Source organism: Crassostrea angulata, chromosome 3 (assembly GCF_025612915.1).
Source record: "Crassostrea angulata isolate pt1a10 chromosome 3, ASM2561291v2, whole genome shotgun sequence".
Taxonomy (NCBI): Eukaryota; Metazoa; Mollusca; class Bivalvia; order Ostreida; family Ostreidae; genus Magallana; species Magallana angulata.
This window is the reverse complement of record NC_069113.1, coordinates 13994124-14020596: the sequence shown is the minus strand read 5'-3', so window position 1 is coordinate 14020596 and position 26473 is coordinate 13994124. Positions and strand designations below refer to the sequence as shown.

The 26473-nt window shown below is 33.3% G+C and overlaps 4 protein-coding genes across 5 annotated transcripts; 3 read left to right on the top strand and 1 right to left on the bottom strand.

Annotated features, from left to right (window-relative positions):
- The first annotated feature begins 9 nt into the window (after window positions 1–9).
- Window positions 10–5656, top strand: LOC128175320 (alpha-ketoglutarate-dependent dioxygenase alkB homolog 6-like). The gene is made up of 6 exons (XM_052840853.1): window positions 10–150; window positions 1274–1403; window positions 2593–2639; window positions 2755–2859; window positions 2974–3090; window positions 3425–5656. Exons 1-6 carry the CDS (start codon window positions 127–129, stop codon window positions 3692–3694), a joined length of 693 nt encoding a protein of 230 aa, XP_052696813.1. The 5' UTR covers window positions 10–126; the 3' UTR covers window positions 3695–5656.
- On the bottom strand, window positions 5294–9458 carry LOC128175319 (uncharacterized). The gene is made up of 11 exons (XM_052840852.1): window positions 9370–9458; window positions 8730–9077; window positions 8221–8405; window positions 8018–8048; window positions 7760–7846; window positions 7286–7388; window positions 7158–7188; window positions 6802–6910; window positions 6362–6481; window positions 6204–6263; window positions 5294–5990 (listed from the first exon to the last, which is right to left on the bottom strand). Exons 2-11 carry the CDS (start codon window positions 9058–9060, stop codon window positions 5788–5790), a joined length of 1260 nt encoding a protein of 419 aa, XP_052696812.1. The 5' UTR covers window positions 9061–9077; window positions 9370–9458; the 3' UTR covers window positions 5294–5787.
- A 175-nt stretch (window positions 9459–9633) lies between these two features.
- Window positions 9634–16162, top strand: LOC128177576 (5'-3' exonuclease PLD3-like). Of its 2 annotated transcripts, none has more exons than XM_052844328.1 (10): window positions 9634–9696; window positions 10222–10474; window positions 10914–11097; window positions 11235–11352; window positions 11456–11589; window positions 11897–12097; window positions 12200–12348; window positions 12669–12837; window positions 13484–13586; window positions 13712–16162. In XM_052844328.1, the coding sequence occupies exons 2-10, from the start codon at window positions 10248–10250 to the stop codon at window positions 13909–13911; spliced, it is 1485 nt and encodes a 494-aa protein (XP_052700288.1). In that variant the 5' UTR covers window positions 9634–9696; window positions 10222–10247; the 3' UTR covers window positions 13912–16162. The 2 variants fall into 2 exon arrangements, with proteins under 2 accessions (XP_052700288.1, XP_052700289.1); XM_052844329.1 differs by having other exon boundaries at window positions 9637–9696; window positions 10233–10474.
- Window positions 16163–18919: 2757 nt separating this feature from the next.
- On the top strand, window positions 18920–21650 carry LOC128177990 (uncharacterized). Its single transcript, XM_052844939.1, has 2 exons — window positions 18920–20030; window positions 21028–21650. The coding sequence occupies exons 1-2, from the start codon at window positions 19450–19452 to the stop codon at window positions 21500–21502; spliced, it is 1056 nt and encodes a 351-aa protein (XP_052700899.1). The 5' UTR covers window positions 18920–19449; the 3' UTR covers window positions 21503–21650.
- Window positions 21651–26473: the final 4823 nt, after the last annotated feature.

Sequence of the window (26473 nt, the reverse complement as noted above, 5' to 3'; positions counted from 1 at the left end):
GTTCATTGGCTAGAAGTGCAAAATTATCCAATGAAATATTCCGATATAAAATTGCTGAATTGGTTCTTGCAAACTTATAAACTGGTTCCTTGCTAAACACCTCACGGACAGATAAATCAGAAGTTGATGGAGAAATTCAAAGTAGAACAGGTAAATTACACAGGGGCTTGGTTGTTGGATAGTGAAGTTCTTAATTATTTGTTCCCGAAGAAAAAATTGATTAAAATTGGTAATCTTATGTGTATTTCTGTGTATTGCAATAAATAAATTCACTGAACCCCCCCCCCCCCCCGTTTCAGTCATGTTAAAAAAGTGTATTCAATTTACATTGAAAAAAGTACATTGAATACACTTTTTTAACATGACTGAAACGGGGGGTTTCAGTGAATTTATTTATTGCAATACACAGAAATACACATAAGATTACCAATTTTAATCAATTTTTTCTTCGGGAACAAATAATTAGGAGATTCACTATCCAACAACCAAGCCCCTGTGGTAAATTACATGGAATATTTTATCCCTATACATGACCCCTGAATACTATGTCAGTATGTGCATGTGTACTTTATCAATTGACCTGTGAATAGATAAAATTACACATCAAAACGAGTTCATTTCCTAAAATTTCGTCTGCTCCATTCACCAGTTGATCAATGATCATCAGTTCACATGGACAAAGAAAACAGCAGAAATATTTTAATAGCCAGTGGAATCTTTATTTTGAAAAATTCTGAATCAGGTGGATGCTGATATAATAAAAGCCTTTCCACGAACTTGTGTGAAACATATTGTACTGTGGTAGTGAATCGAATTGTTCTTTTGCATGGAAAAAGATAATGAAATGACAATTATTTATAGCAATTGTTGTTGTGTCTCATTTCAGCAAACTATGATAGAAGTAAACATTACATTTTTTTTTAAATGATTAATATTATGAATTAATCACAGGTAGTGCAAATATCTTACCGCGGAATTGTTTTGTCTTTTACATATTGAATGAATGCCAAGGTCTATATTTACAAACACTTACCTGCAGGTATGACTTCATAGAGGCATGGTTGATATATAAATGAACTCCCCAAAAAGTCAACCTAAATGCTCCAAACTAATGCTATGATGTTGGGATCTTATGCAAACTACATCTTCCCATATGTTGCTACAGTTTAGCATATAGACTACAAGTTCACATATTTTGAAAAACAACATAAAGAGTACATGTACACATAATTAAAATTACCAAGTAAGTTACTTCTACTCATGTTTTTTTTAGGCTCCTCCAAGTATATATTACATTCCCAATTTCATAACCAAGGATGAAGAGCAATACCTTTTGCATCATGTGAACTCAGCACCAAAGCCAAAGTGGACTCAGTTGTCAAATCGAAGACTGCAAAACTGGGGTTAGTTGACAAAGATAAATGAATCAGGATCTACCTATGGATATTCATGTGATGGATAATATGCATAATGAAATGTACCATAATCAGGGTTGATAAATTTTGACAATGTGGGTGATTTTTGGCCTACCAAATTATGGACTGGTACTGGGTACTGATTTGTTCTGGAAATCAATTTATAGAATTTATAAATATGATGATGAAGCTATGATACGAAGTAATTTGCTTAATTTTAGCTTCCTTAAAGGGACATGCATGGTCACGATTTTGGTCTATTTTTCCGATTTTAATATTTACAATGCATCAGAAAGGCATTTTTAATAGGCAACCGAAATTTGAGTGTCATTTCATGATTTGTTGAGTTATAAGCGAGTTACAGAGCTTGTCGAAATTCTTCGCTATGTAAACAAAGAGTTGTTTACATTTTGAACGTTGAAGTAAACATTTCAGTTTTAAACCTAAAACGAATGTTTTAGAAGTTAGAAACTGTTTATCTATGCTTGAAATAAATAAAAAGATAGACAAATAAGCTAGTAAAAGATTTTTTACTAGTATATTGAACCTACGTAAACAAAAACAGGGCACGAGCATTGTTTACATAACACAGAACTGTGAGCCCTGTATCTTGCTAATAACTCAACGAATGACTCTGAAAATTTATTTGATCATTAGAAATGCATTTCTAAAGCATTGTATATAATAATAAAAAAAAAAAATAAATAAACTGACCAAAATCGTGACCATGCCCCTTTAAAGTCTCAGTATTTGTGTCTCACAGGCCAGGTCAAGGAGATTAAAATCATGTCACTGGTGTACGTTTGCAAATCAACCACTAGCCACATAGCTAAGGATAAGTTAAAATTCAGGCCTGCATGCTACAAATGCTGGTACACGTACATGCAAATCATTCTACAGAGAAATATGATAATCATTATTTACCACATTTAAGCAACTTATCATATGGACAATAAAATGTAAACTGTTCTTATAGATGGATACAAATAGCATTAACCTATGATCATGATGATAGGTTTATGATGGTTGTGTTTTCCACTATGTCATCGAAAACCAACAATCTGTAAAGATGAAGGTGAAAATGACCAGGATAATTCATAGTGATATTCAAAAATGTATTTGCATTTTCATTCTATGTCATTACAATGTATTAATAGATAATATGTAAATTTTAAAGGTGGGTTACCTCATCCAAAGGGAATGGTGGCTGAGGAAATCCCACAGGTTTGTAGATGTTATGCACACACTCAAATAATATCCTTTGCAATGTGTAGTTTTGTAAATATATACATATCCTGTATACCTTTGAAATGTTCTTGTACATTTACATATTTCACAGTGGCTAAAGGTGTACATGGAGAAAGTGGCAGCCCTGGGATTTTTTGGCGACAAATTGCCAAACCATGTTCTGGTTAATGAGTACCTAGCAGGACAAGGAATTATGGTAAATATCGAAATTGATATCATTTAAATCTTATGATAATAGATGAATGAAAATTAAATCTTGGCATCAGTCTGTAAGATGTTGAAATATGTATAGCTACATGTATATTCATAGCCCCATGAAGATGGCCCCCTTTATTACCCAGTTGTGTCTACAATTAGTTTGGGATCACACACTTTGCTAGAATTTTATCGACCCTTGGACTCAAGTGATCAATCCTATGATGACCAGGTCAGTGGCTGTCAATGAATATTGAAATATCATGTATATGTACATGTAAATATGCTCATATTATGACGATGTGTAAAGAATTCATGTTAATATGTGCTCAATAAAGTAAGGGTATGTACATTGTATACCAGTACCATAAATATTGTTTCTTTAAACTCATTATATTTTGTGAAATAGGTATACATGTATGTTAAATAGTTTGTTCTTCAAGCTCTTAACATCTTCTTTTCTATACAGCAAAAATGGATGTATGACAAATTTTGAAATTTATTTATGTAAAATTGTGCAGATTGATTCTGGGCAAAATATATATAGAACATTTTTTCTTTTACAGCAACAGCAAACTTCCTTTGAGGACCGATTCCTAACATCTATTCTTTTGGAACCTAGAAGCCTTGTGTTTGTTTGTGACGATATGTATAAAACTTACCTACATGGAATAAGTGAGCGTACAGTGGACAAAATCAGCAACTCTATAGCTAACATTGAGATGTGCGAGATGGCTCAGTCAGTAGAAGCTTCAACACGGACCACTAGAGTGTCTCTCACAATCAGACATGTACCAAAAGTCTTAAAAGCTAAATTCTTATTTGGAAAAAAGTGATTTTGTTGAATTTTTATTAAAACTGTTAAAATAACTTATTTGTACAAATTTATTTTTTTGCACCAAGAAAGAAATGCAGGTGGTCTATCCCTTTTATGAGCATGGTGAAGAGTTGAGGTTATATTTTTTTTTAGTTTTATCATAGATTTCAGTTTAATTTGTCTATTTCTTGTGTTAAAAAAGCTTACAGTTACTTTTTATGGTCAACCAAAATTTAAATGTCTTTAAGGCAAGATACAGCGCTCATGAATCTTTGTTATGCACACATAGACATTTTTGTTTTCATACAAATTGTTGAATAGAAAATTGAATTTAAAACAAAATAAAATGTAAAAAAAACAAACAAACAAAACACTAGAAACTTTTAAACCATGTTCATAATTGACATGCAAATAGAATAATTATATGATCTCATCTATACTTTAAAGATTGAGATTCTTCTGTGTTTACATTCCAACTATTCTCAATCGGTGTCTCCCACATTGTTTTAAGTTTTATGTACCTAACATGCAATATTCTGTGTATGCTGGAACCTTAAATTCATATGTTACCCTCATTACATCTAAAAACCCAGGATACTTTATATTACAAATCTAATAATGTCTAGATATTATCACTCATAAAATATAATTTGATATATTTATTAAAAAATCTAAATACAGGTCAATAATTAAATTTCTATAAAATATTAATCAAGATTTATCAATAATATACATACATGTACATACAAATTTAATTAAATTGAATGAAATTATGAGTACAAAATATCAAGTCATTTATTTTTCTACAGGTACAATTTTGAAAATTTTATCAAAAGAACAAGAAATATTTGGAGTTTTCTAATAATTCACATATTTATTGGTACATGTAAATTCACATCAGGTATTGTAGAAAGAAGAGGAAAACGTCTAGTATATAGATTTAAATATATGTACTAGTATACAACTTGGTCAAAATAGCAATTAACAGTATAATTAAGCTACTGTAACTTTGTAAATTTGAATTAAATCTACAGAACTTTATACAACATACCGGTATTTGAAAACTGTAATGTTAAAAGTTACATGCAAATAACATATCAATACATGTAAACCTATGACCACATAAACATACAATATGGAGAGACAATGAGATCGACTAGAAAAGAGCAAGAACATTGATTAAATAAATAATGGACATGTTAACAGTTATATTGCATAAAGTTCTTGTTCCCTGCCCTGGGAATGTGTAAATCACAGTTCCAATATCACAAAATGTCAGATTTACTACAAGCAATATCAGAGAGTATAATCGTATAAATTAAGCTCTACACACACAAAGTTGGGCAATACTCAAAAAGTCATACAATAACATATGCCTGCAAAGTTTCATAAAATAATGCGTATATATACCAAATGTTGTTGAAATTGATATTGTGGTACATCTTAAAGATGAAACAGGCAATATAAATATAATAATGATGTTGTAAATATCGAAGCATTGAGCAAAGATTGATTTTTAAATAACATCAATTATTGCTGACGAAATGATTTTTTTATTGATATGCATGTAAAACAATGCAAAATAATAGTTTAAGACTAGGTTGTTTCTTTTGATAAAGACAGAAAACTTTGAATAATATGGTCCCTACATTTAAATAGCTGATTTACAATGTGTCAACTTAAAACAGGAAAAGTTGACTACATCTGAAAGAATGGAAAATATCTTTAATTCCAAAAGCTTACTAATTTGAACTCAAAAAACATTATTTACAAAGTATACATGTACTGGCATTTTATTTTGCCAAAAACTTTAAGAAAAGGAAACTTATTAGCAGTAACATGTAACACATCATGGTTTAGTTTAACAAAAATAAAGTGGTAAAGTTCATCAAGATTTCACTGTAAAATGAGGGACTTTGTTCCACCAGTTTGCCAATATTCACTTTCTCTTTACAAGGGGACGTGAATCAGTTTAGAAAAAGTCGGATGAATTGAGACAAAAAATCTGTATCAGCTTTGGAAATAGTCCCCATCGCATACGTTCAAATTCTCCTGTACATTTTCCAGAATTCAATGAATTTTGTTCTTTTTTTCGTTAAAGAGGATCTGGATTCAGACAAACTTCCTAAGTTTGGACTGTGTGTAGTGGTAGTAGTAGTACTTGATGCGGTCCCAGACATGCTTGATCTGATGTTTGTAGGACTGACAGGAGCTGCCGGACGAGATGTGACAGTACAGGTACACCCCCAGGATCAATAGAATCACCCCACAGATCGCGAACAGGATCCACAGAAATATCTTGGCACACTGCTCCTCTGAAAGCAACATAATTAATGTACAAACTTGCACAGTTTTTCTGCTACTTTTTACATGTTAAAGATATGACACAATAATTTAACTTTGTTTACAGATATACAGTAAGATTTCAAACATGTACTACCGTACTTTGCAATTACTGGAACATTTTCATTATAATGGTATATAAAATTTCTAAAACTCATTTGTATAATTTTGTGTAAAATTCATACCATCTTCACTCTTTTTCACAGAGTCATCAAATCGCACTCTCTTTTCTGCATCTCTTTCTCCTGAAAAAATCAAAATCAGTTACAATAATTCTTACCCAGACTCAGCAAATTTCCTTTCTGCAAACATCAAAAGAATGATTTGATTTACAGTACAATACCTGGTTTTCTCCGCCTGAGGATGGACTGTGGCTCCCTCTCTGAGGACTGAGGAATCATCGTCTCCACATCCTGATCACTGGGGTCCCCCGCTCCTTGATTCTCAAATCTCTTCATACTATCTAATGTAAAATAATAGACACTGATCAAGTTCTAATTTTAATAAAAGACCAATACAATACACTGTGGTTCTAAATGCATATAAAAGACCTTGCTTTTTATTCATTTGTTCAATCTCATTATCAAAAATTCTTTTCTTTCTATTCTTTGGTTTTATACATCTCATTATTATCATAACTTTCAAGCCTTTTATTGGCACTGGTGATATTTTAATTCACTAGTAAGTAGTAAGTCTAATATTATAAAAGGGACACAAAATAACATGAAGAAGTGAATGTAAATAAGCTGACATTTCATCATTTTGTCTGTCTGTCTGTGATACCTTGATACTGATCAGCCCCAGCCTCAGCATACACCTTGGTAAAGAAATCCAGACTGCTGATGGTCACTGGATGGTTGTCCCCCAGAATGCTCTGTCGGATCTTGGTGGCCTGATTGGTATCAAAAACAAACAGATGTACAAGTAACATCATACAATACCACCAGAGTTCAAAGCATCAGCTGAAGGACACATCTACAGAATCTTGAAGACAAGGTTATAAACCTAATTGACAATAATTCCAGAATACCATCTTCCAATGCTTTTAAATAAATGAATTATAATTCATTCACAGATATAGCTTTTCTTTGTTGTTACAGGGGACTCACAAAAAGAGTGTTATACATTAAAATCATTACCTTTCCTGCATATTCCAAGGCCAGCTGTGGTCTACAATATGAAAATAGATAGCATTGTAATTTCCAATAAATTCATAAATATCTCATACATATTTATTGTTGTACCAGTCAACTTGACCACCACTCACTGTTTTTTGTCAAGACATATTTTAGCCAGCTCCTCAAATTCGTCTGCTCTGATTGTGTCCTCGGTGACGTCTGAGGGCAGGGTTTGGTCCTTCTGGGCCTCCTCTGTAAAATAAGGACTATTGTGAACCAGAATATCTGATTATCTATTACTCTGACCATTTCTTAAGGATATCCTCATTGATGCAATAAAATGTGTATGATGTACTAGGATGAAATTCTCTTATTAAAAAAAATGTAAATATGTGTATTCAAAACATTATAACACTGACTAGTTTTTGTATTCTGTTGTATCCATGGAATATAAATATAAAAAAAATTCTTTACAATAACATTGGTTATGTAAAGGGATTTCTAAGTAAACATTCTAAATGTAAAGTTAACAATGGACAGTTTACACTGTAATTCAAAGGTTGAAAAAATATATACTCATCATAGATGCATCTACCCTTCTTCCAAATCTGAGGTGAACATACCTAACTTCATCTGTATGTCTGTTGTGTCTATCAAAGCTGACTCATAGTAAATCTTCTCTGCTTGAATAAAATGTATAGCCTTTTCATCTAAGACAAAGTTAAGGATATAATGGTGCTCTTCACAGGAGAAAAACACAAAATGTATACTAACTAATGACATATATAATATAAAAATACAGTCTTGTACCGGTATTAATTTTTAGAAACAGTCTGAGTCATGGGTTATCATAAATGTGTCATCTGTTATTTTAAGGATACATTGTTCTTGTCTGTAAAATATATCTGCAACCTAGTTCAAAAGAAATAAAGCATAGTCATCAATCTAAATAAGACATTAGAAGAATATAATCATATTTAACTTGATATACCAATATATAGATTTATAAGAGAAAACTTTCATGCTCCTATATTTTTAAAATAGGAAAACAAATATCGATTCCATTATACTGTATTTAACTTACATTTCTGAGACACTGGGGCAGCAAAGGAAAGTTAGTGTGAGGTTTTAATCCTCGTAGACAAGCCATGTAACACTTCAATGCAGATTTTAATTTCCCTTTTTTCTCATTTTCAAGGCCTCTTTCAAAAAGTTTAATCCTCCCATCTCCATCTAGGTCTATGCCATCAGATACATCAATTCCTTCATCTAAAAAAATAGTCCATTACTTCAAGGCATTGCATTAATACTATAAAGTAGATATCTACTTGATCATAATTAAAGAAACTAAGCAAGTGTATGTTGCGCTCCAAGAAAATAGTCTGCAGTAATTTTACTGGTATATGTTAATACATGTACAAGTACACAAACTACATGTATCTATGATATCCAAATCAAACAAAATGCGTTCTGTGTGTACTTTTAAAACATGTATAGCACTGAGTTTTGATTTTACCGAGAGTCAAGTTATTACCAATAACAATATAAAAAATCCTCTCAATATAGAAGAATACAAAAAGCTCCTGCACCTACCATCATCTTCTTCTATAACTTCCTCTTCCTCTTGTGCAGTCTTCTGCGGCCCTTCTCCCAGCTGGTGTTCTCCATCACCTGGCAGTCTTTGAGGATTCAACAACTTTTTATTGTCTTCATTAGAGGAGTCTGACACTTCTGCACAGGGTTCTGACATAGGTGGCGTACCATCAATATTTACTTCTTGAGTTTTCGTGTCCAGGTTTGGGGCTGATTTGTTATCATTCTTTTTTGTGGGGTCTTCTGTGGTTTCATCTTTGTCTTCTTTATTTTGTGTCATCTCAGTGGCTTCAGATTTACTTTCACTACCTGTGGCTTTTCCCTTCTCCATGATTAATCACTAAATAGCTGAAAAAGCATTTAAGTATATCAATATTTACAACTGCATTTGAGGACTTATTTTACAGGAAAGAAACAAGAAATACGAAAATTTGGGTAAAACTTATAGAAAACTGTCTTAAATAGTTAATAGGAATATACCAACTCAATAAAACCATTTCATTGATTTATCAATCATTCTGAACTCTTAACTGCACTTCAGCTATTATTGTGTAAATTGAATGAATCAAGGATGGTGTGATAGGAAATATTAACAAGTATTACCTAATGTATCAAAAATTTATCAATAAAAGCTTTTTACTTATATGTATCCTGGAATCTTGATAACAAAGTACATTCATTAGAAATGTTGAAATGTCAAACAACTTTCACAGGCATGGCAGGTATTTGTTAAATCAATGAAAAGTATTTCGGTTAAGTTTCAACTCATATATTGTCATATATACGTGTTACAGAGACCAAATCTAATAAAAGTTGTATTTTCATCATGTAATTTTCATTAACTTTGAATCTTCCTAAGACCGACTAAATTACAAAAATATATACATCTTCTTCAGTTGAACCACGTACGACTTAATATCTTAAGTGGTCACAAGGCTCGAAGTTTTGAACTGTCAAACTACTCAAAGTAAGAATTTTAGAAAATTGTATTGTATCTTCAATGTCACACGACTCTTTTTTCATGTTATATGACAGTCTTAAACATTAATGTCGATTTTTTAAATCTAATTGTAAGGCATCGCATATTTCCAAACTATTCAAGAAGATTATGATATGACTTCCGAATGGTGAAAACCCTATCATAAATCTCCGTAAGGAATATGTTTTCTTCCCTGTGAATTTTTACGAGTAAAAAATATAAATATGTCATTAATGAAGATATCTTGGAAATATCCCCTTTCGTGGATTTCAATTGCACTTCTTTCATATGTATGTGTATTTTGATTAAAAATCGGCATAGATACAATGTGCTGCATAAATATCTTGAGACAGACTATAACTAGTGGCAAGGGCGTCTGAACGGGTGGTAGGGGCTGCGGTCTTAATAATAAATTAATCTATATTTCAATATGAAATACCTTCCAAAGCGTTTACCATTGTACAAGTACAACTGTCTGTCTATAAAATATGCCATGTGAATTTTTTTATTTAGTGTTACTGTAGGAACAAGAAATCACCATGGATTCTAATATACAGTACGATATGCCACTGGATCCAGATTTAGTGTTCGGGAAGAAAAAAAAATCAGTGGGATTACGAAATGTGTTCTTTGGAATATTATTTGCCTCTACCATTGGAGTAGCAGTGGGACTGGTTGTATATTATTTCGTGGGTTATCAACACAGCAAAAGTGATGACACCCCAAAACCTGTACATGCGGCTCCAGTGTGTCAGGATCAGTGTGTGTAAGTTTATCTCGATATAAGTGACAATTATTGGTATCATGGTTACACGCATGAAAGAATTTGATGATACTTAACATAAATTAGGCAGCTTTAGGAGTGACACACGAGATAATAATGTGATCAGGTCTTAGATCAAACAAACATCATACCATTTTTTGTCAGGTTTACAACAATTAAAATAAAAGTATGCAGGGTTATTTTCACACTATGTTGATTTTACCCTTCTTCACTTGCAAACAGTCTCGCCTTTTCTTAAATTCGTCCAGACACAGCTGTGTTTAAAGAGAGATAATTTAAAACATTTGAACTTGCCCAGTCTTAAATTCGCCTGCTGAAAATGAGGGCAAAAGGGGCGAAAATAAAACAGGGACAAATAATTCCCTGTATACAGTACTTTTTATCATTATAATATTTTTAATAATAATTCACTATTTTACAGACTGTCATTGGTGGAGAGCATACCTGTTGGTTTAACATATAAAGCCGGCTCCCCATCACATCCATCAACTTTCTCAGGGTTAATGAACTTGATGGAAGCTGCAACAAAAAGCATAGAGATTGCTTCGTTTTACTGGACTCTGAATGGCTCAGACATAGCTTTCCATGACAATTCCTCTTGGGAGGTTTGACATCTTTGAACTTGACACTAAATCAGATAATTAACATTTTGTGTCATTTTGATTAAGGATACTAAGTATAAGTGTGCTATCAATTTAAGGAAAAAATGCTGAATTTTATTTACCTTACTTCTTTTTCAAAGGGAGAAACAGTGTTAAAGACTCTGGCTAAAGCAGGCCATGACAGAAAGATTCCAATTAAAATTGCTCAAAATGAACCTAATGGAGTTAATGCCAACACCGATTATCTTGCAAAATATGGTAAAAAAAATCATATCTTAATATTCCTGCTGCTCATGCATTATAAATGAATGTTAACAATACACAACACATTTAAGTATATATCTGCTATTTATTTCATTAGCTGGTGCACAAGTAAGAACTTTGAACTTCAAGAAGTGGTTTGGCTCTGGAATTTTGCACACCAAAATGTGGCTGATTGATAGACAGCATTTCTACGTAGGCAGTGCCAACCTCGATTGGAGATCACTTACCCAGGTAGGAAGCTTATTCAGTCCCTAGGTACTTATAAATCAAGATTACCCCAGTACCTTACAAGTTTGTCTACTGGTACAAGTATAGATTACTTGTGTCCGAACAGTATTTTTTCTATGTAAAGGTTATGAACAATCAGCATATAGACTGGTAGTTTATTGAACAACTGGATTGCAGTTCCTCCTTATAAGGGCTGACCATGTTCAAGATTGTAGGAACTAAGATAGTTGGTTAATACATGTAGATGTATAATTGTTGAATTGAACATTTGCTGTATAATGTTTAGGAGATTGTGAATTTATATTTTTAGGTCAAAGAGCTGGGAGCTGTTGTATACAACTGCAGCTGTCTGGCCAAAGACATGGGGAAGATTTTTGATGTGTACTGGATGTTAGGGGCTCCCAATGCTACCATTCCCCAAAACTGGCCACCCAATTTATCCACTGGAATCAATGACAATACCAGTATGGTGATAAAATTCAATGATTCCCAGGCAACCACTTATCTATCAGTAAGTCAACTTTACAAGGGCATGTACATCTATCTTTCTTCTCCATCTTCTTATTTTTGTTTGTTTATTTTTTGGACTGAGAGAGTTGTCAATCATTTGTAGAGCTCTCCTCCCGAGTTATGCCCAGAAGGGAGAACCATTGATGTAGATGCCATTGTCAATGTTATAGACAGTGCAGAGAAGTTTGTCTATGTGGCAGTCATGGATTATTTTCCAACAACTCAGTTTCCAAAGAGTGGGGAACATAGAAGGTAACATTTGATGGTACATTCATTAAAATTAAACAGAGACTAAGCTTTATCTGAATGGATGATGTATACTGCCTCTCAATCATCAAAAAACCAGTTAAACCATTGCCACCCCCGTGTTATTCGCTACATTTAAAAATTATTAAATTCTTGTTAGATTTTTTATTATTCAGCATATAAAATAGGGTTACATGTTATAAGATCTCATAAGTTGTTTTAAAAAAAATCCTTTGAGATTATAAGATACATGTACTTCCATAAATATATTGGTAAAAAAATAAAGACACCCAGAAGACAGAATAATTTTTTTTTTCTTTAAAAAGATATTGGCCAGTAATTGACGATGCATTGAGAAGAGCGGCCTTTGATAGAAGAGTCAACGTGTCATTGCTGATCAGTTACTGGAATCATACCTGGGAGGATATGCCAAAGTACCTCAAGTCCCTGGCTGAGATGAGGTTTAACGGTTACCCTAAGATAAATATAAATGTGGTAAGCTTTGACTGTTGATGATACTCAGTCAGGTTTTTCAATTGTTACACTGTTTTAGCTGTTGCTTACTTTTAACAAATTCTGATGATATATGCCAGATACTGAAGACATTGGTATTTTTATCCAATGGAATTTTATGAATTAAGAGGAGTTATACAAATAATGAAAGCTGTTTCTTGCAGGAAATAAAACTGCATATAATGATTTTTTTATAAAAAATATAGAATGAAGCAATTTATGATATTTTCCTTGAGCAAACAATATCTATTTGATGTTTCACATCAGCCACTCCATTGTTTGCTAAACTTGGCCTATTTTGCCAGCATTACTGCCTGTTTAAAATTAATGTGTTTAACAATTAATACCTTCCATTAGTTATCAAGTATTTTATTTACTCAAGGATTGGTTGAAACCTTGAAAATGATAGCTAAAACCTGGGGCAGTTAATGCTAAATTGTTTTATATTTACATGTTAAAAGTGCATTTATTTTTTGCATAGGTAAAGTACATGCCATATAATTCATGAAACACTATTGCCACAACTACTTAAAAACCCAATTAAAAAATGATTTTTTAACTTGTAAATAGTTCATGAACACACCATCAAGATAAACCCATGTAAAGGAGATTTCTTTGAAAATTTCAGAAAATATTTGAGGTTCCAGCCTTCACTGAAGATCAGAAGAAGATCCCTTTTGCTCGCGTCAATCATAATAAGTACATGGTGACTGATAAAACTGCTTTTATAGGTACGTTTTCTTGCAAAGTTAGTGCCTTCTATCTGTATTTTGTAGATAAGACCCTTCTATCTGTATTTCATAGTTTTTATCTTTCACATTATGTTGAAAATACTGATTGCCTGAATTAATTGCAGGTACGTCGAACTGGTCGGCAGATTACTTCATCGACACGGGTGGAATAGGGTTGATCGTCAATCAGAATAAAACTCAAGCAGATGTCAGGCAGCAGGTGGAGGACATTTTCCTGAGAGACTGGAACTCAAACTATTCCACCAATATCTGGGACTTCCCCTTTAAACGTCACTATAAGAATGATTATCATAGTGAACTGTAGACGATTTATTTTTGGGCAATTAAGGATGACAGATGGCTTTGTGCATACTTTTGCTCAGGTAGTTTAACCTGAAATTCAGGGTCATTATCATTTTAAGTTGAACTTCGATATTTTGAACACCAATATCTTAGATACCATCAATAGAAAATGATGTAAAAAATAATTATTTATGTAATGGCCTATGCAAAATATTTAATCCAAGTTATAATTTTCCTAATATTAATTCTGAATTATCATTAATAACACTTAAGATCAGATGTGACCTACCTGTATCTTCCATTTTTTTCTAATTTTTTTTTATAATCACTAGGTAAATCCATAATTATATTTTCATGTTATATGACATTTACTAGTAGATATAATGGGTTCGATAAAGAATATATACTATGACTTAATTTATAAGCATTCAACTGCATTTTGCATGCTGTTTAAGGGAAAATTCTAAATATTCTATCTCCAAAAATAGCTGGTAATGTACCCTGAATTTTAGGGAATTAACAGGTTTAAATGTTGATAGATAATTAATAATATATCAAGGAAAATTATATAAAATTTAGGAAAGTTTTGTGTGTCCTTAATACAAGTTTTGTACGATTTTTATAAAAATCCAATGTTGAAATAGATCCAGTCTTTCGTCCTAGGTTTGATTACTGTTGATTTTCCAGTTTGAGAAAGCTGCTATCTGAAAGAAAATAAACTGATGTCTGTCAAACTTTTCCTGTATAAAAATTGAAAATATTCATTATGCAAAATGACCCCCCCCCCCCAAAATGACCTTAAAAAATTGGGATATAGTGCAATACAGCTTTGAGGCATTTTGAAGGATTAAGATGAAAGTGCCTTTTTTTCCATTCAGTAATACACCAATTCTTGGAAAACTTAGATTCTCTTATTCTTCCCTTGTTTACATTCCTTTATTAATGTCTCATTAATGTATATATACATATATAAATGTAAAGGTTCATTAATATGTATTAAGCAAAATTAAATGGGCATTGTCACAATTTGGTAAAATTTTATTTTCTATTCATATTGTTTACAATGCTTTAGTAATGCATTTCTAAAGATCAACCAAAATTGAGTGTCAATTGTAGATATATAAGCAAGATACAGAGTTCAATTCTTTGTTATGAAAATATTTAAAACAGAGAAATAAATTGTGATTGACCAAAATCGTGACCATGCCTCTTAATTTGAAAGATGATCCACAAAATGTAAACTAGTCACTTATTAATTTCATTAAGTATTACTTATACATGTATATTTCACTTACACTGTTAAAGACTATGAAAAGTCAATGACATTTTATAACCGTTGTCACCTTCTGTAGAATTTATTAGACTAGTATAATTCTTGATGTAAAGCTGTATGTATTAACCTTATCATTATTGGACTTAGAAACCATGTGTGCCAACTATGTCAAACAAACAATCTGTATGCTTTCTGACCTGTATACATTTTTTTTATCACATTAGAAAAAAGCACATTTTTTTATCATATTTATAGCGACTGCATACTGTAAATGCTTGAACGTGTTTGTAAAGATGTGGAAATCGATTTGTATAAAGATTGATAGAGTCTATGTTATTCACTCCAGAACAATTACTTTTACTGAGTGATCCATCAAAGAACTATACCACTATTCCCAATACACACAATCAATCAAATATTTATTTTCTCTCCTCTGTTTCTTGTCTGTGATTGATTTGGATGTGATTGTAAATGTTACATGTTTCAAAACAGAAAAGTACAGTTTCATTAAGGTGGAATAACACATCATCACTAAATGGCTGGCCTCTGATCAAAGCGACATTTCGTTTTATTAAAAGGATTTTATCGACAAGAACATTTGATTTACTCCATAGCGGAGTTGATAAAGTGCCGGGCTTGTGATCTGTACATCCCGAGTTCAAATACTGCAGGGGCTTTTGTTTTTAGTTACTGAAGTGAATTTTTTAGATATTCATTTTTTATCCCCAAAATGTAATTTTTCGCTAAATTGACGTGTACAGTTTATTTATCATTATATATTTCATAATCAAATAATTTACTGTTGATTTAAGTAATTTCCAGATGTGTCATTCCACACCAAAGATTCACGCTATAACCTGTTTCAGTCGGGGTTTTTTCCAGTATCATTTCACTGTTTGATCCCACAGGTACCGTTAAGCAGTGCTCATCTCATTGGATGACAACGTTTTGTAATTAACACAAACCAAAACAAACTAATAAAAACAAGAATTTTCAAGTACACAGTATTTCCCAAGCATCATTTGGATAAAAAACGTCTAGATCATTTTAATTTCTATCACGGAACATGATGTCTTTGATTTTGCAACGTACATGCTGCAGCGTACATTGTCAGTCTATTCGCTCTGTTGACTGCAGAACTAAGGCTTCGAGTGATTTTCTTTGTGCTGTGATGATTCTCAAAGTTCACAAGGAGCTTCATTTACACTTTAAACAATGTGTACAGTGTAGTACGTCAATACAATGCTTTTAAACTTCATAATAGCAAACTAAAACAGAAATGGATACTTAGTTTAAAAAGTTCGGCTAAATTAGATAACTTGCACAAGCTGTATAATTTTTTTTAATGAAAATACAAAAATTTAAAAAAAATGCATTTATTGATTCAAAATTATCACTTTCATTTGGTTTTTCTATGGTTAAAGAAAAGACGTGGCATTTTATGATTCATGAGTGTAAATGGCAACAGATGATTTTGTTTTCGTACGAGAAGGTGTCAACCATGCATATTGGGTGAGTATTTTGTTCACATGATTTTGATTACAACCAGTATACCTAAGAACTCCTTAGTATGCCGTGAAAACGTTTTGCGACACAACCCTCATTTTGTGACACATCCTTCTCTGATTTCAAGAATTGTTTTAATGGCTATTCCAAGGACTTTAACCCTTGGTTGTCTCCAAGTATCACCAGTATCTCTAATTAATATGCTTGCACCACTTGTTGAGGTTTTTGAATTTATTTGCTTGTACATGTAATTTTTTAGCGTTAATAAGAAAATCTTTCTCTTACTAAAATCCTTTGAATAAAACGTAATAAGAATTTTTAAATCTTCAAATACGCGTCTCCCTTGTTTCATTGATTGGGATATTTTGTTGTAAGGAACATCGAGGGTTTTACATGATGAATTGAGTTACACATGGTTCATCAATAATTGCCTAGCTAGCAGGCACACAACGTCTTGTTGATATTTGTGGTGACGTCAGTTATCGATAAGTGGCGTAAAAGCCGATCAACGTTTGTATTTGTATATTTTTTTATTTCACATACGTCAAGGGTCCTCCACACCCCGTGACATTTTTTCTTACAGTACGTCATAACGTTGGGGATTTATTTTATATGGTAATTATATTTGGAAATGTTTTTATCACATGTTTATCCCAATATACGGTGGATATCACTCATGGGATAAATTTTTGATATTCCACTGTGTGTTCTTACGCCACGTGACGTCATAGTTAATCATTACGTAGGTTTAGATGGTTGATTGACGTAGAATGAAAAAGTAAATAATTAATTCAGTTGAGGGGTGTTAAATTATAAATTTGAAACATTTTATGCTGTTTCAGTTATTTGTCAAGAATTCATAAAAAAATGTTCGAAAATGAATGTCTGTTTGTTAAACTTCAAGGAACTTTTTTTCAATGCGTAACGTTGTTGACGTGTTGTAAATAATGTGTTGTGCGGCTCACAATCACAATTTTTTACAGAAAAAGTTTGGATTAACAAAATACTTGGTAAAACATGTGATAAAAAGAATCTCCCATGATTTGCAATGGTATATGTTTTTTATCCAAATCGTTGTGTGTTTTCTATCCCCTCGCCAAGGCTCGGGGATAGAAAAAACACAACTCGTTGTATAAAAATCATATACCATCGCAAATCATGAGAGATCCTATATGTATCACACAAGAAGTCTAACTTCTTACCGCAGTGGATATGGCATCAGAAATCTTACCCATAGATCCCACGTTCGAATAAGTCAGGAATATTTAACTAACTAGTAGGCTATATGTTATGAATATATTGAAAATTATGGTTTGCACGTCACAAGACGCGTCACAATGCACTAACGTCAAAAACGTACTAATCCGCTTGACATTACGTTTGAATTTTGAAGAGATTAATATCATTTTTAAAAGTAAAAAGACTCAATTAGTACAGCAAATTACAGAAAATTAAATTATAAGGAATGAACTCAATGTCTTCCCAAGTTATACGAGTATAACCTGGGTTGGAGCAATTTACGCTTTTTTATAATCCGCTTCGCGGATTATAAAGCGTAAATTGCCCCAACCCAGGTTATACTCGTATAACTTGGGAAGACATTGAGTTCATTTTTTAAGTAATAAATAAACAGCAATTTAAAAAGTTCACGGGGATCTGAACTAATTGGTTGGTCACGTGATCAAATCCTGTGAAGCCTGAAGGGCTTCTCAGAAGATTTTATCACGTACTAACCAAGTTCATATCCCGCTGAACTTTTTAACATTGCTGTTTATAACTTATATTTACGTTTGAAAAAGACAAATCGCATAATCATTATTAATGTAACGGCGTTTTTACGTTTACAATATTGTAACCCTCGAGCGATAAGCGCATGCGGTTATCATTGTGACGTCATGGAAACGTTCACACAGAATAGAACATTTTCACTCTTCTATTGTTTCATATAAGGAAGCATATTTGCAAATGTAAAATCTATTTTAAACTGTGCAGATGCTACAATAGCGGCATACCTTTAAATATATACCAGGTTTTTTTTTGTTTCAAGTTTGACAAGCTTTTGCCACCGAAAAGTGTTGAGAACCGTAACGAAATTAAAAAAAAACCTCAATATACAGTACTAGCCAACAAACGACACCACACTATGCTACCATGTGTAATGTAGAGAAGGGGAATAAAATTACCCGATTAGATGGTCCTTAGACAATTTCCACCGTGGGACGAATATATCTCGGTCAGGAGACCACCAATAAGCATAGATAATATAAGAGCCTTTCACTTCTCTGAAATCAAATTAAATAAAAAGCGATAGCAAATAACTTCTCTTCCCTGCTGTGTTGTAATGCTTAAAACTAAATTATAACTTTATTTTAGGTTCAAGAATCAAAACTTTTATTCAAAGAGTGAAGTTTGAATTTTTTCATTAAAGGTTTTGTAAAAGTTAAACGAAGCTACATTCAGACAAATGTCTGTGATTATTACATCGATACACGATACCAATGCAAGGATGAACCTTGTGGCGATGTTAGAGTGAGTAATAATTTCCAAATTGTGCATGGTTCATAGTCCAAAGTCCCAGGGGTTGAGATCTAAATAGCCTTGGTTTATAAGAACCCTCTCAGGATTCTTATCAAAGACACAATTAGATGCTAATAATCCGGCAGCAATTAGCTAATGGCGAAAGATAGTGAAGTGAAAGTATTTATTCTTCTTTGATAATCATTCATTTTCAGACTAATTGAAAGGACGGAGAAATAGACATCGTGCTTGCCCTGACGCGGAATGGAGGCGGTGAATTCGACACGCATGTCGATGGACAACTCTACACAAAAGTTGATGGGCAACGCCACAGAAAGGACCCAGTCCGTTTTACAGGACGGGTACGACCTGCCTGTGTACGGCCTGGACACGGGCTGGTTCCTTTATATCCACGTCCCTGCCCTTTGCTGTATCTTTTTGAGCCTGTTCTGCGCCTCTGCTGTTATCATAGCGTCCTTTCGGAGCCAAACACGACCTTTTTTCAGCTGGATGAGAAGCGAACGTTTTGTAGTTTATTTGTCGATGTGTGACGCACTGTTTAATGTGACACATAGCATGGACCATCTTCAGATGGTCATCACCAAAGATCACGTGTATCCGGAAGAGTTGTGCGAATTCTACTCCTTCTTTATCGGGGAATTTGTCTCTGCTCAACTCCTGATGACGAATGTAGCGGCCATAAACGCATTTGGACTTATCTACCTACAAAAGCAGTTTAAACTTGGCAAATATGACTGGAAGCTTCTTTTGTATACCTTTGGCGTACCTTTCGTGTTGTCAGTATGTGCCGTGAATTTCGGATATTACGGACCATCTGGATCTTAGTAAGGCATTGGTTAGCCAAATGTTGTAAGCTATTGCATGTCTGATACACAAGGATAAACATAAACGGATTTTCATTCCACAGCGTACGCAATGTCCACATCGCTATCACTTCTGTAAAAAAAAAATAAACACGGTATAGAAAACCAAGTAAAAACAACATGTCTTTTAATTCTAATAGATAGGCGAAATCACCACTGTATTCACAAACCGATGGAATTCTTGCACTGCTCAAATGCATGCCTAAAACAGTACGAGTTTCATTTAATGTTTTCGTGTAAATGAAAAACAGTGTTAGGTTCGTTGAAGACTTACCCTTTGTAGGCGTTACAAATTATGACCAGTGCAAAACCCCACAATTTGTAGTTTCAAATAAAGTTCATCAAACTATAATAACTTGTACAAAACCTTTTCAATTCAGGAATTTGATGAAAAATGTCCAGTCACAGGAGAAAACAAAAAAAAGGCTATTGCATGCGTTTAAAAAAACGAAACCAAAAAAATATATAAATCTATAACAATTGCTTACTAGCATGTGTATATAGACATTGGATTAACAATTTGTGTTCACAAACCAAACACATATCCAGAATTCAACTTTAATTATAAATGAACGATTATTGTGTTTGAAACAAGGCAGTGCATCAAAAAAATAGGAGTGGCATTAAATTATTAGTAAATTATCAAATGCAATACACTGTTTTTTGGCTGAAATATCAGCACTCTACAGTTGAATGAAAAAGATTACAAAATAATCTTAGCGTTGGTTGCGATACCTTTAAAGGCTAAATATATCTTAAAACAAATATAATAACGTAACAACAGGTGCTCTTGATTCATTTGTATACCGTAAAACTCATTGTGTATTACCAAAAAATTTCCGGTGATATCCACTTTATTCAGTTGTCATGTTGTAAATTTTGTATTTACTGCCACCCGGTAAATTCAAAATTTACAACATGACACAATACTAAGTCTCATATATAATTTATTTAACAGTTGCTATTTCGACGGAGTCAAAGGAGCCTTTGCCAACATTTTCTTCACGACTGTTCCAATGACAGTGGTTCTGGTTATAAACGTGGTACTATACGTGATGACATGGTGGAAAATCCGCACAGAGTCGAAGCGAATCAAAACCATGCTTGGAAACGAGGCTCAAACTATCCGCGCGTCCCACAAAGCGGCAAAACTGATGAGTCTGTTTGTGACAGCTTTTTTCGTTCAGTGGTGGGCCCTGGGCATCATCAGTGTTTGGCAAAACTTTGCAGTGGTCCCTCAGCAGTTCTTTACCGTTGTGGTCATGTTCACCAACCTTGGTGGTGTATTGAATGGGATTGTGTATATCATCATCAAAAGAAGGAGAGATCGCAATTATAGCTCTAAGCCCCTCAAAAGTTCCAGTCAAATGTCCGCGGATTCTGGAATCAGTAACAGTACCACCAATGTGTCCGTCATAGACACACAGATCTAAGGTCTGCCTTGATCAATGAATGACAATGATATGTATCTAAATTTAATTCTTGCATCATCAACTTTAACATAGATTGAATAGATATTTCTTTAACTAGATTTTTGTCAAATTAACACACATTAAAAAAATAGAATTGGACAGCACGCAATGCCCACGTTCTGTCCCCTCACCGACCACAGGGTCACAATACACTTACAATGATATGGCAATCTGGGAAACCTACATGTTGTGACGTACCAAGTCTTTCTCTTTAAATAAACCATGATGTTTAAGTATACATTGTATATCTTGTACATATTAGCTTTTACAATATTGATGTCTTACAGCAATAAAATAGGCATTTTATCTTTTACAACTATCATTATTATGTGCAGTAAAAAACAACAGAAATGTTTTTTATAAACGTTTTTGACGTAAAATCTACATTTAAAAGAAACCTGAAGGAATTATATTGTTCATATTTTAATGATTTAATCATTATGAATTGACATGTAGATAGGAATTGTGATATACAATCTGATGACTGTGTAATTTAAATGTTGATAATTAAAGTTAATAAAGAGCGCGTCAGGGGTTGGAAACCCACTGTGCTTTTTTTTTCAGCTTTCTTGTATTTTATGGCCAAACATTGAACAATTCAAAACTTTTTTAAAATTGAAAATATTTTCTAAAATGATGCTCTTTCTTTTTAAAGTTGTTTCATACCACCGAAACAATAAGATTCTTTAGTAAAATTCTTATAGATGTTCTAATAGGCTAAGGTTAATATTATTTGGTGAATAGTAAATTCCAAAAACATAACAATTATATAAAAGGGGCGATCTTGTAGAACTTAGGCATATCGATGTTAACATTGTCAATTTTTTTTAAAACATGCGTTCATATATAGAAATAGGCACTTCATCACTCCATAATAAGCAGTAATCTATGAAACCTATCCGATCGAGATACGGATATGATTATGATGTTCATGCATGAAGCCCTCTATGTAACCAAAGGTAAGTTCCTTCATGATTGCACACTCTCTCCGGGATGGGTCACAAATGACATAATAACTTTGTTAAACAGGACTCGTCACCTATAAGAGTGCCGTAATATCAATGATTACAGCAATATATATATATAAAACATCAACAACACTAGGCATCTTTAAAGCTTTAAAGTGTCGGATCCAATACTGTGGAATCATTTAATTTCGTGGGGGCCAATTTTCGTGGATTGTGGGATTTTTGCTTATTCGTGGGGACGTAAGTTCGTGGATGCGTCAGTTTTCAGTTTCACAAGGAAAACTAAATCTTTTATAATTAGTTTTCGTGGAGGATGTAAATTCGAGGGTGAGAGGTACCCACGAATACCACGAAAATTGAGCCACCTTGAATTCTATTGATTCCACAGTATATAGATACTAAGCCCGTTAACTGAATATATAAAGCACTAAAGATGGCTAACGACACGCACAATTGGTATTGTCAAATTTTCGGGACAATCAGTCCCTTCTTCGGGACAAAGGAAATAAATTACATGGGTAAAAACAAAGAAAATAAAATCTAGCACTACAATTAACACTATTAGAGTAACGATATACAGATCAACCAGTTTTAGATCACAGTCTTTGCAAAGGTGAGGGCAATACGGCCGATTGGCGATAAAATGATGAAATTGGAAATAATAAAATATTAGTGATAAGAACCATTCATTGAATATATGATTTCAAAAATTTGTAACGGTGTCCATGGTAACATTTTAAATTTAATGGTTTCTCCATCAAATTTCTTGTATGATTTAAGAATTGAAAATAGAACAAAGGCTGTTTTATGTCTTTGATAATTTACATTATTGGGCAAAACCTTCTAATATGGCTTCAAAGTAGGGAAGTTTTGCTATTTTTCCATCTTTAGCCTCGGTTACCATGGCATCGGTTACTTCCCAGCAACCACCTTTTAGTGTATTTTTGCGTTTTACACCAAGGTGCATTCATGTATATTTACATCTTTATACCAAGTATTATTCCCTCAATTTCTTACGGAAACTTATAGTTAATTCATACATTTATCTCTATAGAAACAACCAGACTGAAATCTACACGCCCTGTTTATCAATTGGTCGAAATCTACAGCGTCTGAAACTGACAAGAAACTGACATGACTAAAAATTGACACGCCTTCTTTATCGATTGGTCAAAACCTACAGCGACCTAAGAAAAATCACGGTTTGCACGTGATTGCAATTATGATGACGTCAGACTCAAAGCCTCACAGGAGACGGTTGGGCTGTTTCTTTTAGGTAACGTTCTTATGTACATTAACAGTAATTTAGTGAATTTTAGCTACTATTCATAGTCAATTTATTAATTAATTGAAAGAAAGATATAAATATAAACAATAAAATGCTTTTTTGATGATTCAAGCGGGTTATGAAGGTTGCGATCATTGCAGAAAATTTACATCATGCGCGGATCTAGAGGGGGGGGGGGGTCGGGGGGGTCCCGACCCCCCCTGGAAAATGAAAATTTATTAAATTTACATAGTAAAATTATCGCGAAAATATGCCTCGGACCCCCCCTGGCAAACACAATTATCCTTCGGACCCCCCCCCCCCCTGGAAAAATTTTCTGGATCCGCGCATGTACATAACACGCTGACGCGGGTTATGGTTTTTTTCTGCAATGTCGCTACCTTCATAACTATGGAGGGTAATCGTGAAAAAATTCAGACATGTAAACTTGTAAAACCGAATATGCAATCGTGTTGATGTGTGAGCCTGAGTATGAGTAGGTGTAATTCTGATCGTGTAACCTAAAAAACTCGGGCATACATGCGTGTAAGATTTGACTCAGTTTCTTCGCATGATGCACATTTTGCAACTTAATTGTTTACATTAGTTAATTAAACCTTCAACTTTGCACACTTTCAATCCGTAGTTTCTGCATTTGTAACTCCAAGCTTGGCAATAGCACATCTGACATGATACAAATTGACAAATGTAAAGTCTTCAAGTTTGTCGAATTTTGACATGACCTTATATGGCAACTGCCTTGCTGCGGGAAAAGGCATGCCGTAACCGCCGGAATGAACGAAAAATAAACATAATATTCAGCTAAACTGTTGCAATAAGCTTTTAATGAACGACACCTTTTCTATCGAAAACACCAGTATTATTTATATAAAAAAAAGAGGTATGACTGAAACTGGACCGTCCAAACAGGAAGAGGTTCATGTAGAAAAAAAAATCGTTGCCGATGTGATGAATGCGCTAATTTCCGTAATATAAATCTCGTGGTATTATAAACATGATAAAAGGAAATGCCTAATATCTTATTTCTATAAAAAAAAAAATTGACATGTAATTTAAACTGGAATATAAGTTAATGCGTACTCTTTTTATAAAAATGAGACGGATCAAGAAGTTTCCTAAGGGGGTAAATATATTTTAAGCGGCATTGGGTTCGAAGACCGCCGTGAGGTCCCATGTAACTCAATTGCTTATGAATTCTACGAATTTTGAGAGAGAATTTTAACCGGGTTTCCGATTATTGAAATAGTAAAAATGGCGTGCGGGCGAGTGGCTGTCAAAAAGGTACCCTTATTGTACCGATAACTCCTCGAACAGTTTTCAAGATAGGAAGTTGTTCTTTTGCAGATCAATTATACATATATCAGAGGTATGCAAATTGCAAATATGTAAATACACATTTTAATTTCACGACAGTTAACCTAATCTTTGGAAGTTTTATTCATTTTTTTAAGGGGGTGTCGCTTCTTATGTCTCATATTAATCACAATCTCAAAACCAATGTCTTTAAATAGTTTGTTTTTCTTATCGATAACTTTGCAACTCAGCTGGCCGACCCCGACGTAAATTTTCGCGGGGGATGTGGCGCGGGGGGGGGGGGGGGGGGGGGGGGGGTCTTGTCACAACTTTGTGGTAGCGATAAGGATGCATTTGGATATATTTTCTTAATTCAACTGAGGCCTATACTTTAACAATTTGTTGCATGTACTCTAGCTAATAACAGTGGCGTCGGAAGCAGATTGAAAGGGGGGCTAAAGTTATCATAAAAATCTTAACAAGAATTCCCAAAATCATGAAAATCCTATATACTAGTAATCCGTGGGGGGAGGTATACCTACAATGTAGACAAAAACATATGCTCAATAGCATGCAATTTTGACTCAGAGACTCATCTAGAGCAATACCACCCCCAAATCAGTGCATAAAATCGCATTAAAATGTGAATTTATTCTTAATTCACCTCTGGACCAATAACGTCACATTAGGTCAAGCCAGAAGTTACTTTCATGAAAAATCGAAAAAGAAATTAAATACAACATCTATATGAAAATAATTGTGTCGCACTCTTTCCACACCTACAAACTCAACATGCGATGACCAAGCGATTCTATTCAATTATTGTTATGTAGCATGCAAATATAATGCAAATTTTTCTTATTTCCACAGCGTTAAATACATCAAACATTTCAGAACATTCTTTTCAACAGAAATTTGAAAAGTCATTTGTAAAATATTTTTGTTTCCGAAGTAAAATACAACACCAACACCCACATTAAATTTAAATGATATAATTTATATGGAGTATTATTTTTTTAAAGCAGTGACATATGAAGTAAATAGCTAATTATTTTTACAAGATAGTTGACTTTTGATTTGATATAATTATCTTTGTTTTTTTATCATGTTGTTGACTTTAAATGAAAAAGAAACAAGGATAATTTAGGAAAGTAAAGTCGAACAAATGTTAATTTCGTCGAGTGTTTAACATTGAAGGCCTGCGTTAATTACTGTTGGAAAGAGAATATCTAGACATGTTCCATTTTTATTGGCCCCGAAGATTATGATACATTATTTTTGCTGCATGTAATGGTCATTAAGGTATACAACTCATCAATGTTGTTATATCAAGAATTTCTTGAGATGTATATCATTGAAATCTGTAGACAAAACATACGAAGA

Excerpts from the sequence above, each read along its gene's own strand:
- LOC128177990 (XM_052844939.1), top strand. The coding sequence starts at position 19,450 with ATGGAGGCGGTGAATTCGACACGCATGTCGATGGACAACTCTACACAA. Across the intron at positions 20,031-21,027 it reads TACGGACCATCTGGATCTTA|TTGCTATTTCGACGGAGTCA; the intron begins GTAAGGCATTGG and ends TTTATTTAACAG.
- LOC128177576 (XM_052844328.1), top strand. The coding sequence starts at position 10,248 with ATGGATTCTAATATACAGTACGATATGCCACTGGATCCAGATTTAGTG. Across the intron at positions 11,590-11,896 it reads ATTGGAGATCACTTACCCAG|GTCAAAGAGCTGGGAGCTGT; the intron begins GTAGGAAGCTTA and ends TTATATTTTTAG. Across the intron at positions 12,098-12,199 it reads AGGCAACCACTTATCTATCA|AGCTCTCCTCCCGAGTTATG; the intron begins GTAAGTCAACTT and ends AATCATTTGTAG.
- LOC128175320 (XM_052840853.1), top strand. The coding sequence starts at position 127 with ATGGAGAAATTCAAAGTAGAACAG. Across the intron at positions 151-1,273 it reads AGAAATTCAAAGTAGAACAG|GCTCCTCCAAGTATATATTA; the intron begins GTAAATTACACA and ends TGTTTTTTTTAG. Across the intron at positions 1,404-2,592 it reads TCGAAGACTGCAAAACTGGG|GTGGGTTACCTCATCCAAAG; the intron begins GTTAGTTGACAA and ends TAAATTTTAAAG.
- LOC128175319 (XM_052840852.1), bottom strand. The coding sequence starts at position 9,060 with ATGGAGAAGGGAAAAGCCACAGGTAGTGAAAGTAAATCTGAAGCCACT. Across the intron at positions 6,911-7,157 it reads CCTTGGAATATGCAGGAAAG|GCCACCAAGATCCGACAGAG; the intron begins GTAATGATTTTA and ends GATACCAATCAG. Across the intron at positions 6,264-6,361 it reads CCTCAGGCGGAGAAAACCAG|GAGAAAGAGATGCAGAAAAG; the intron begins GTATTGTACTGT and ends TGATTTTTTCAG.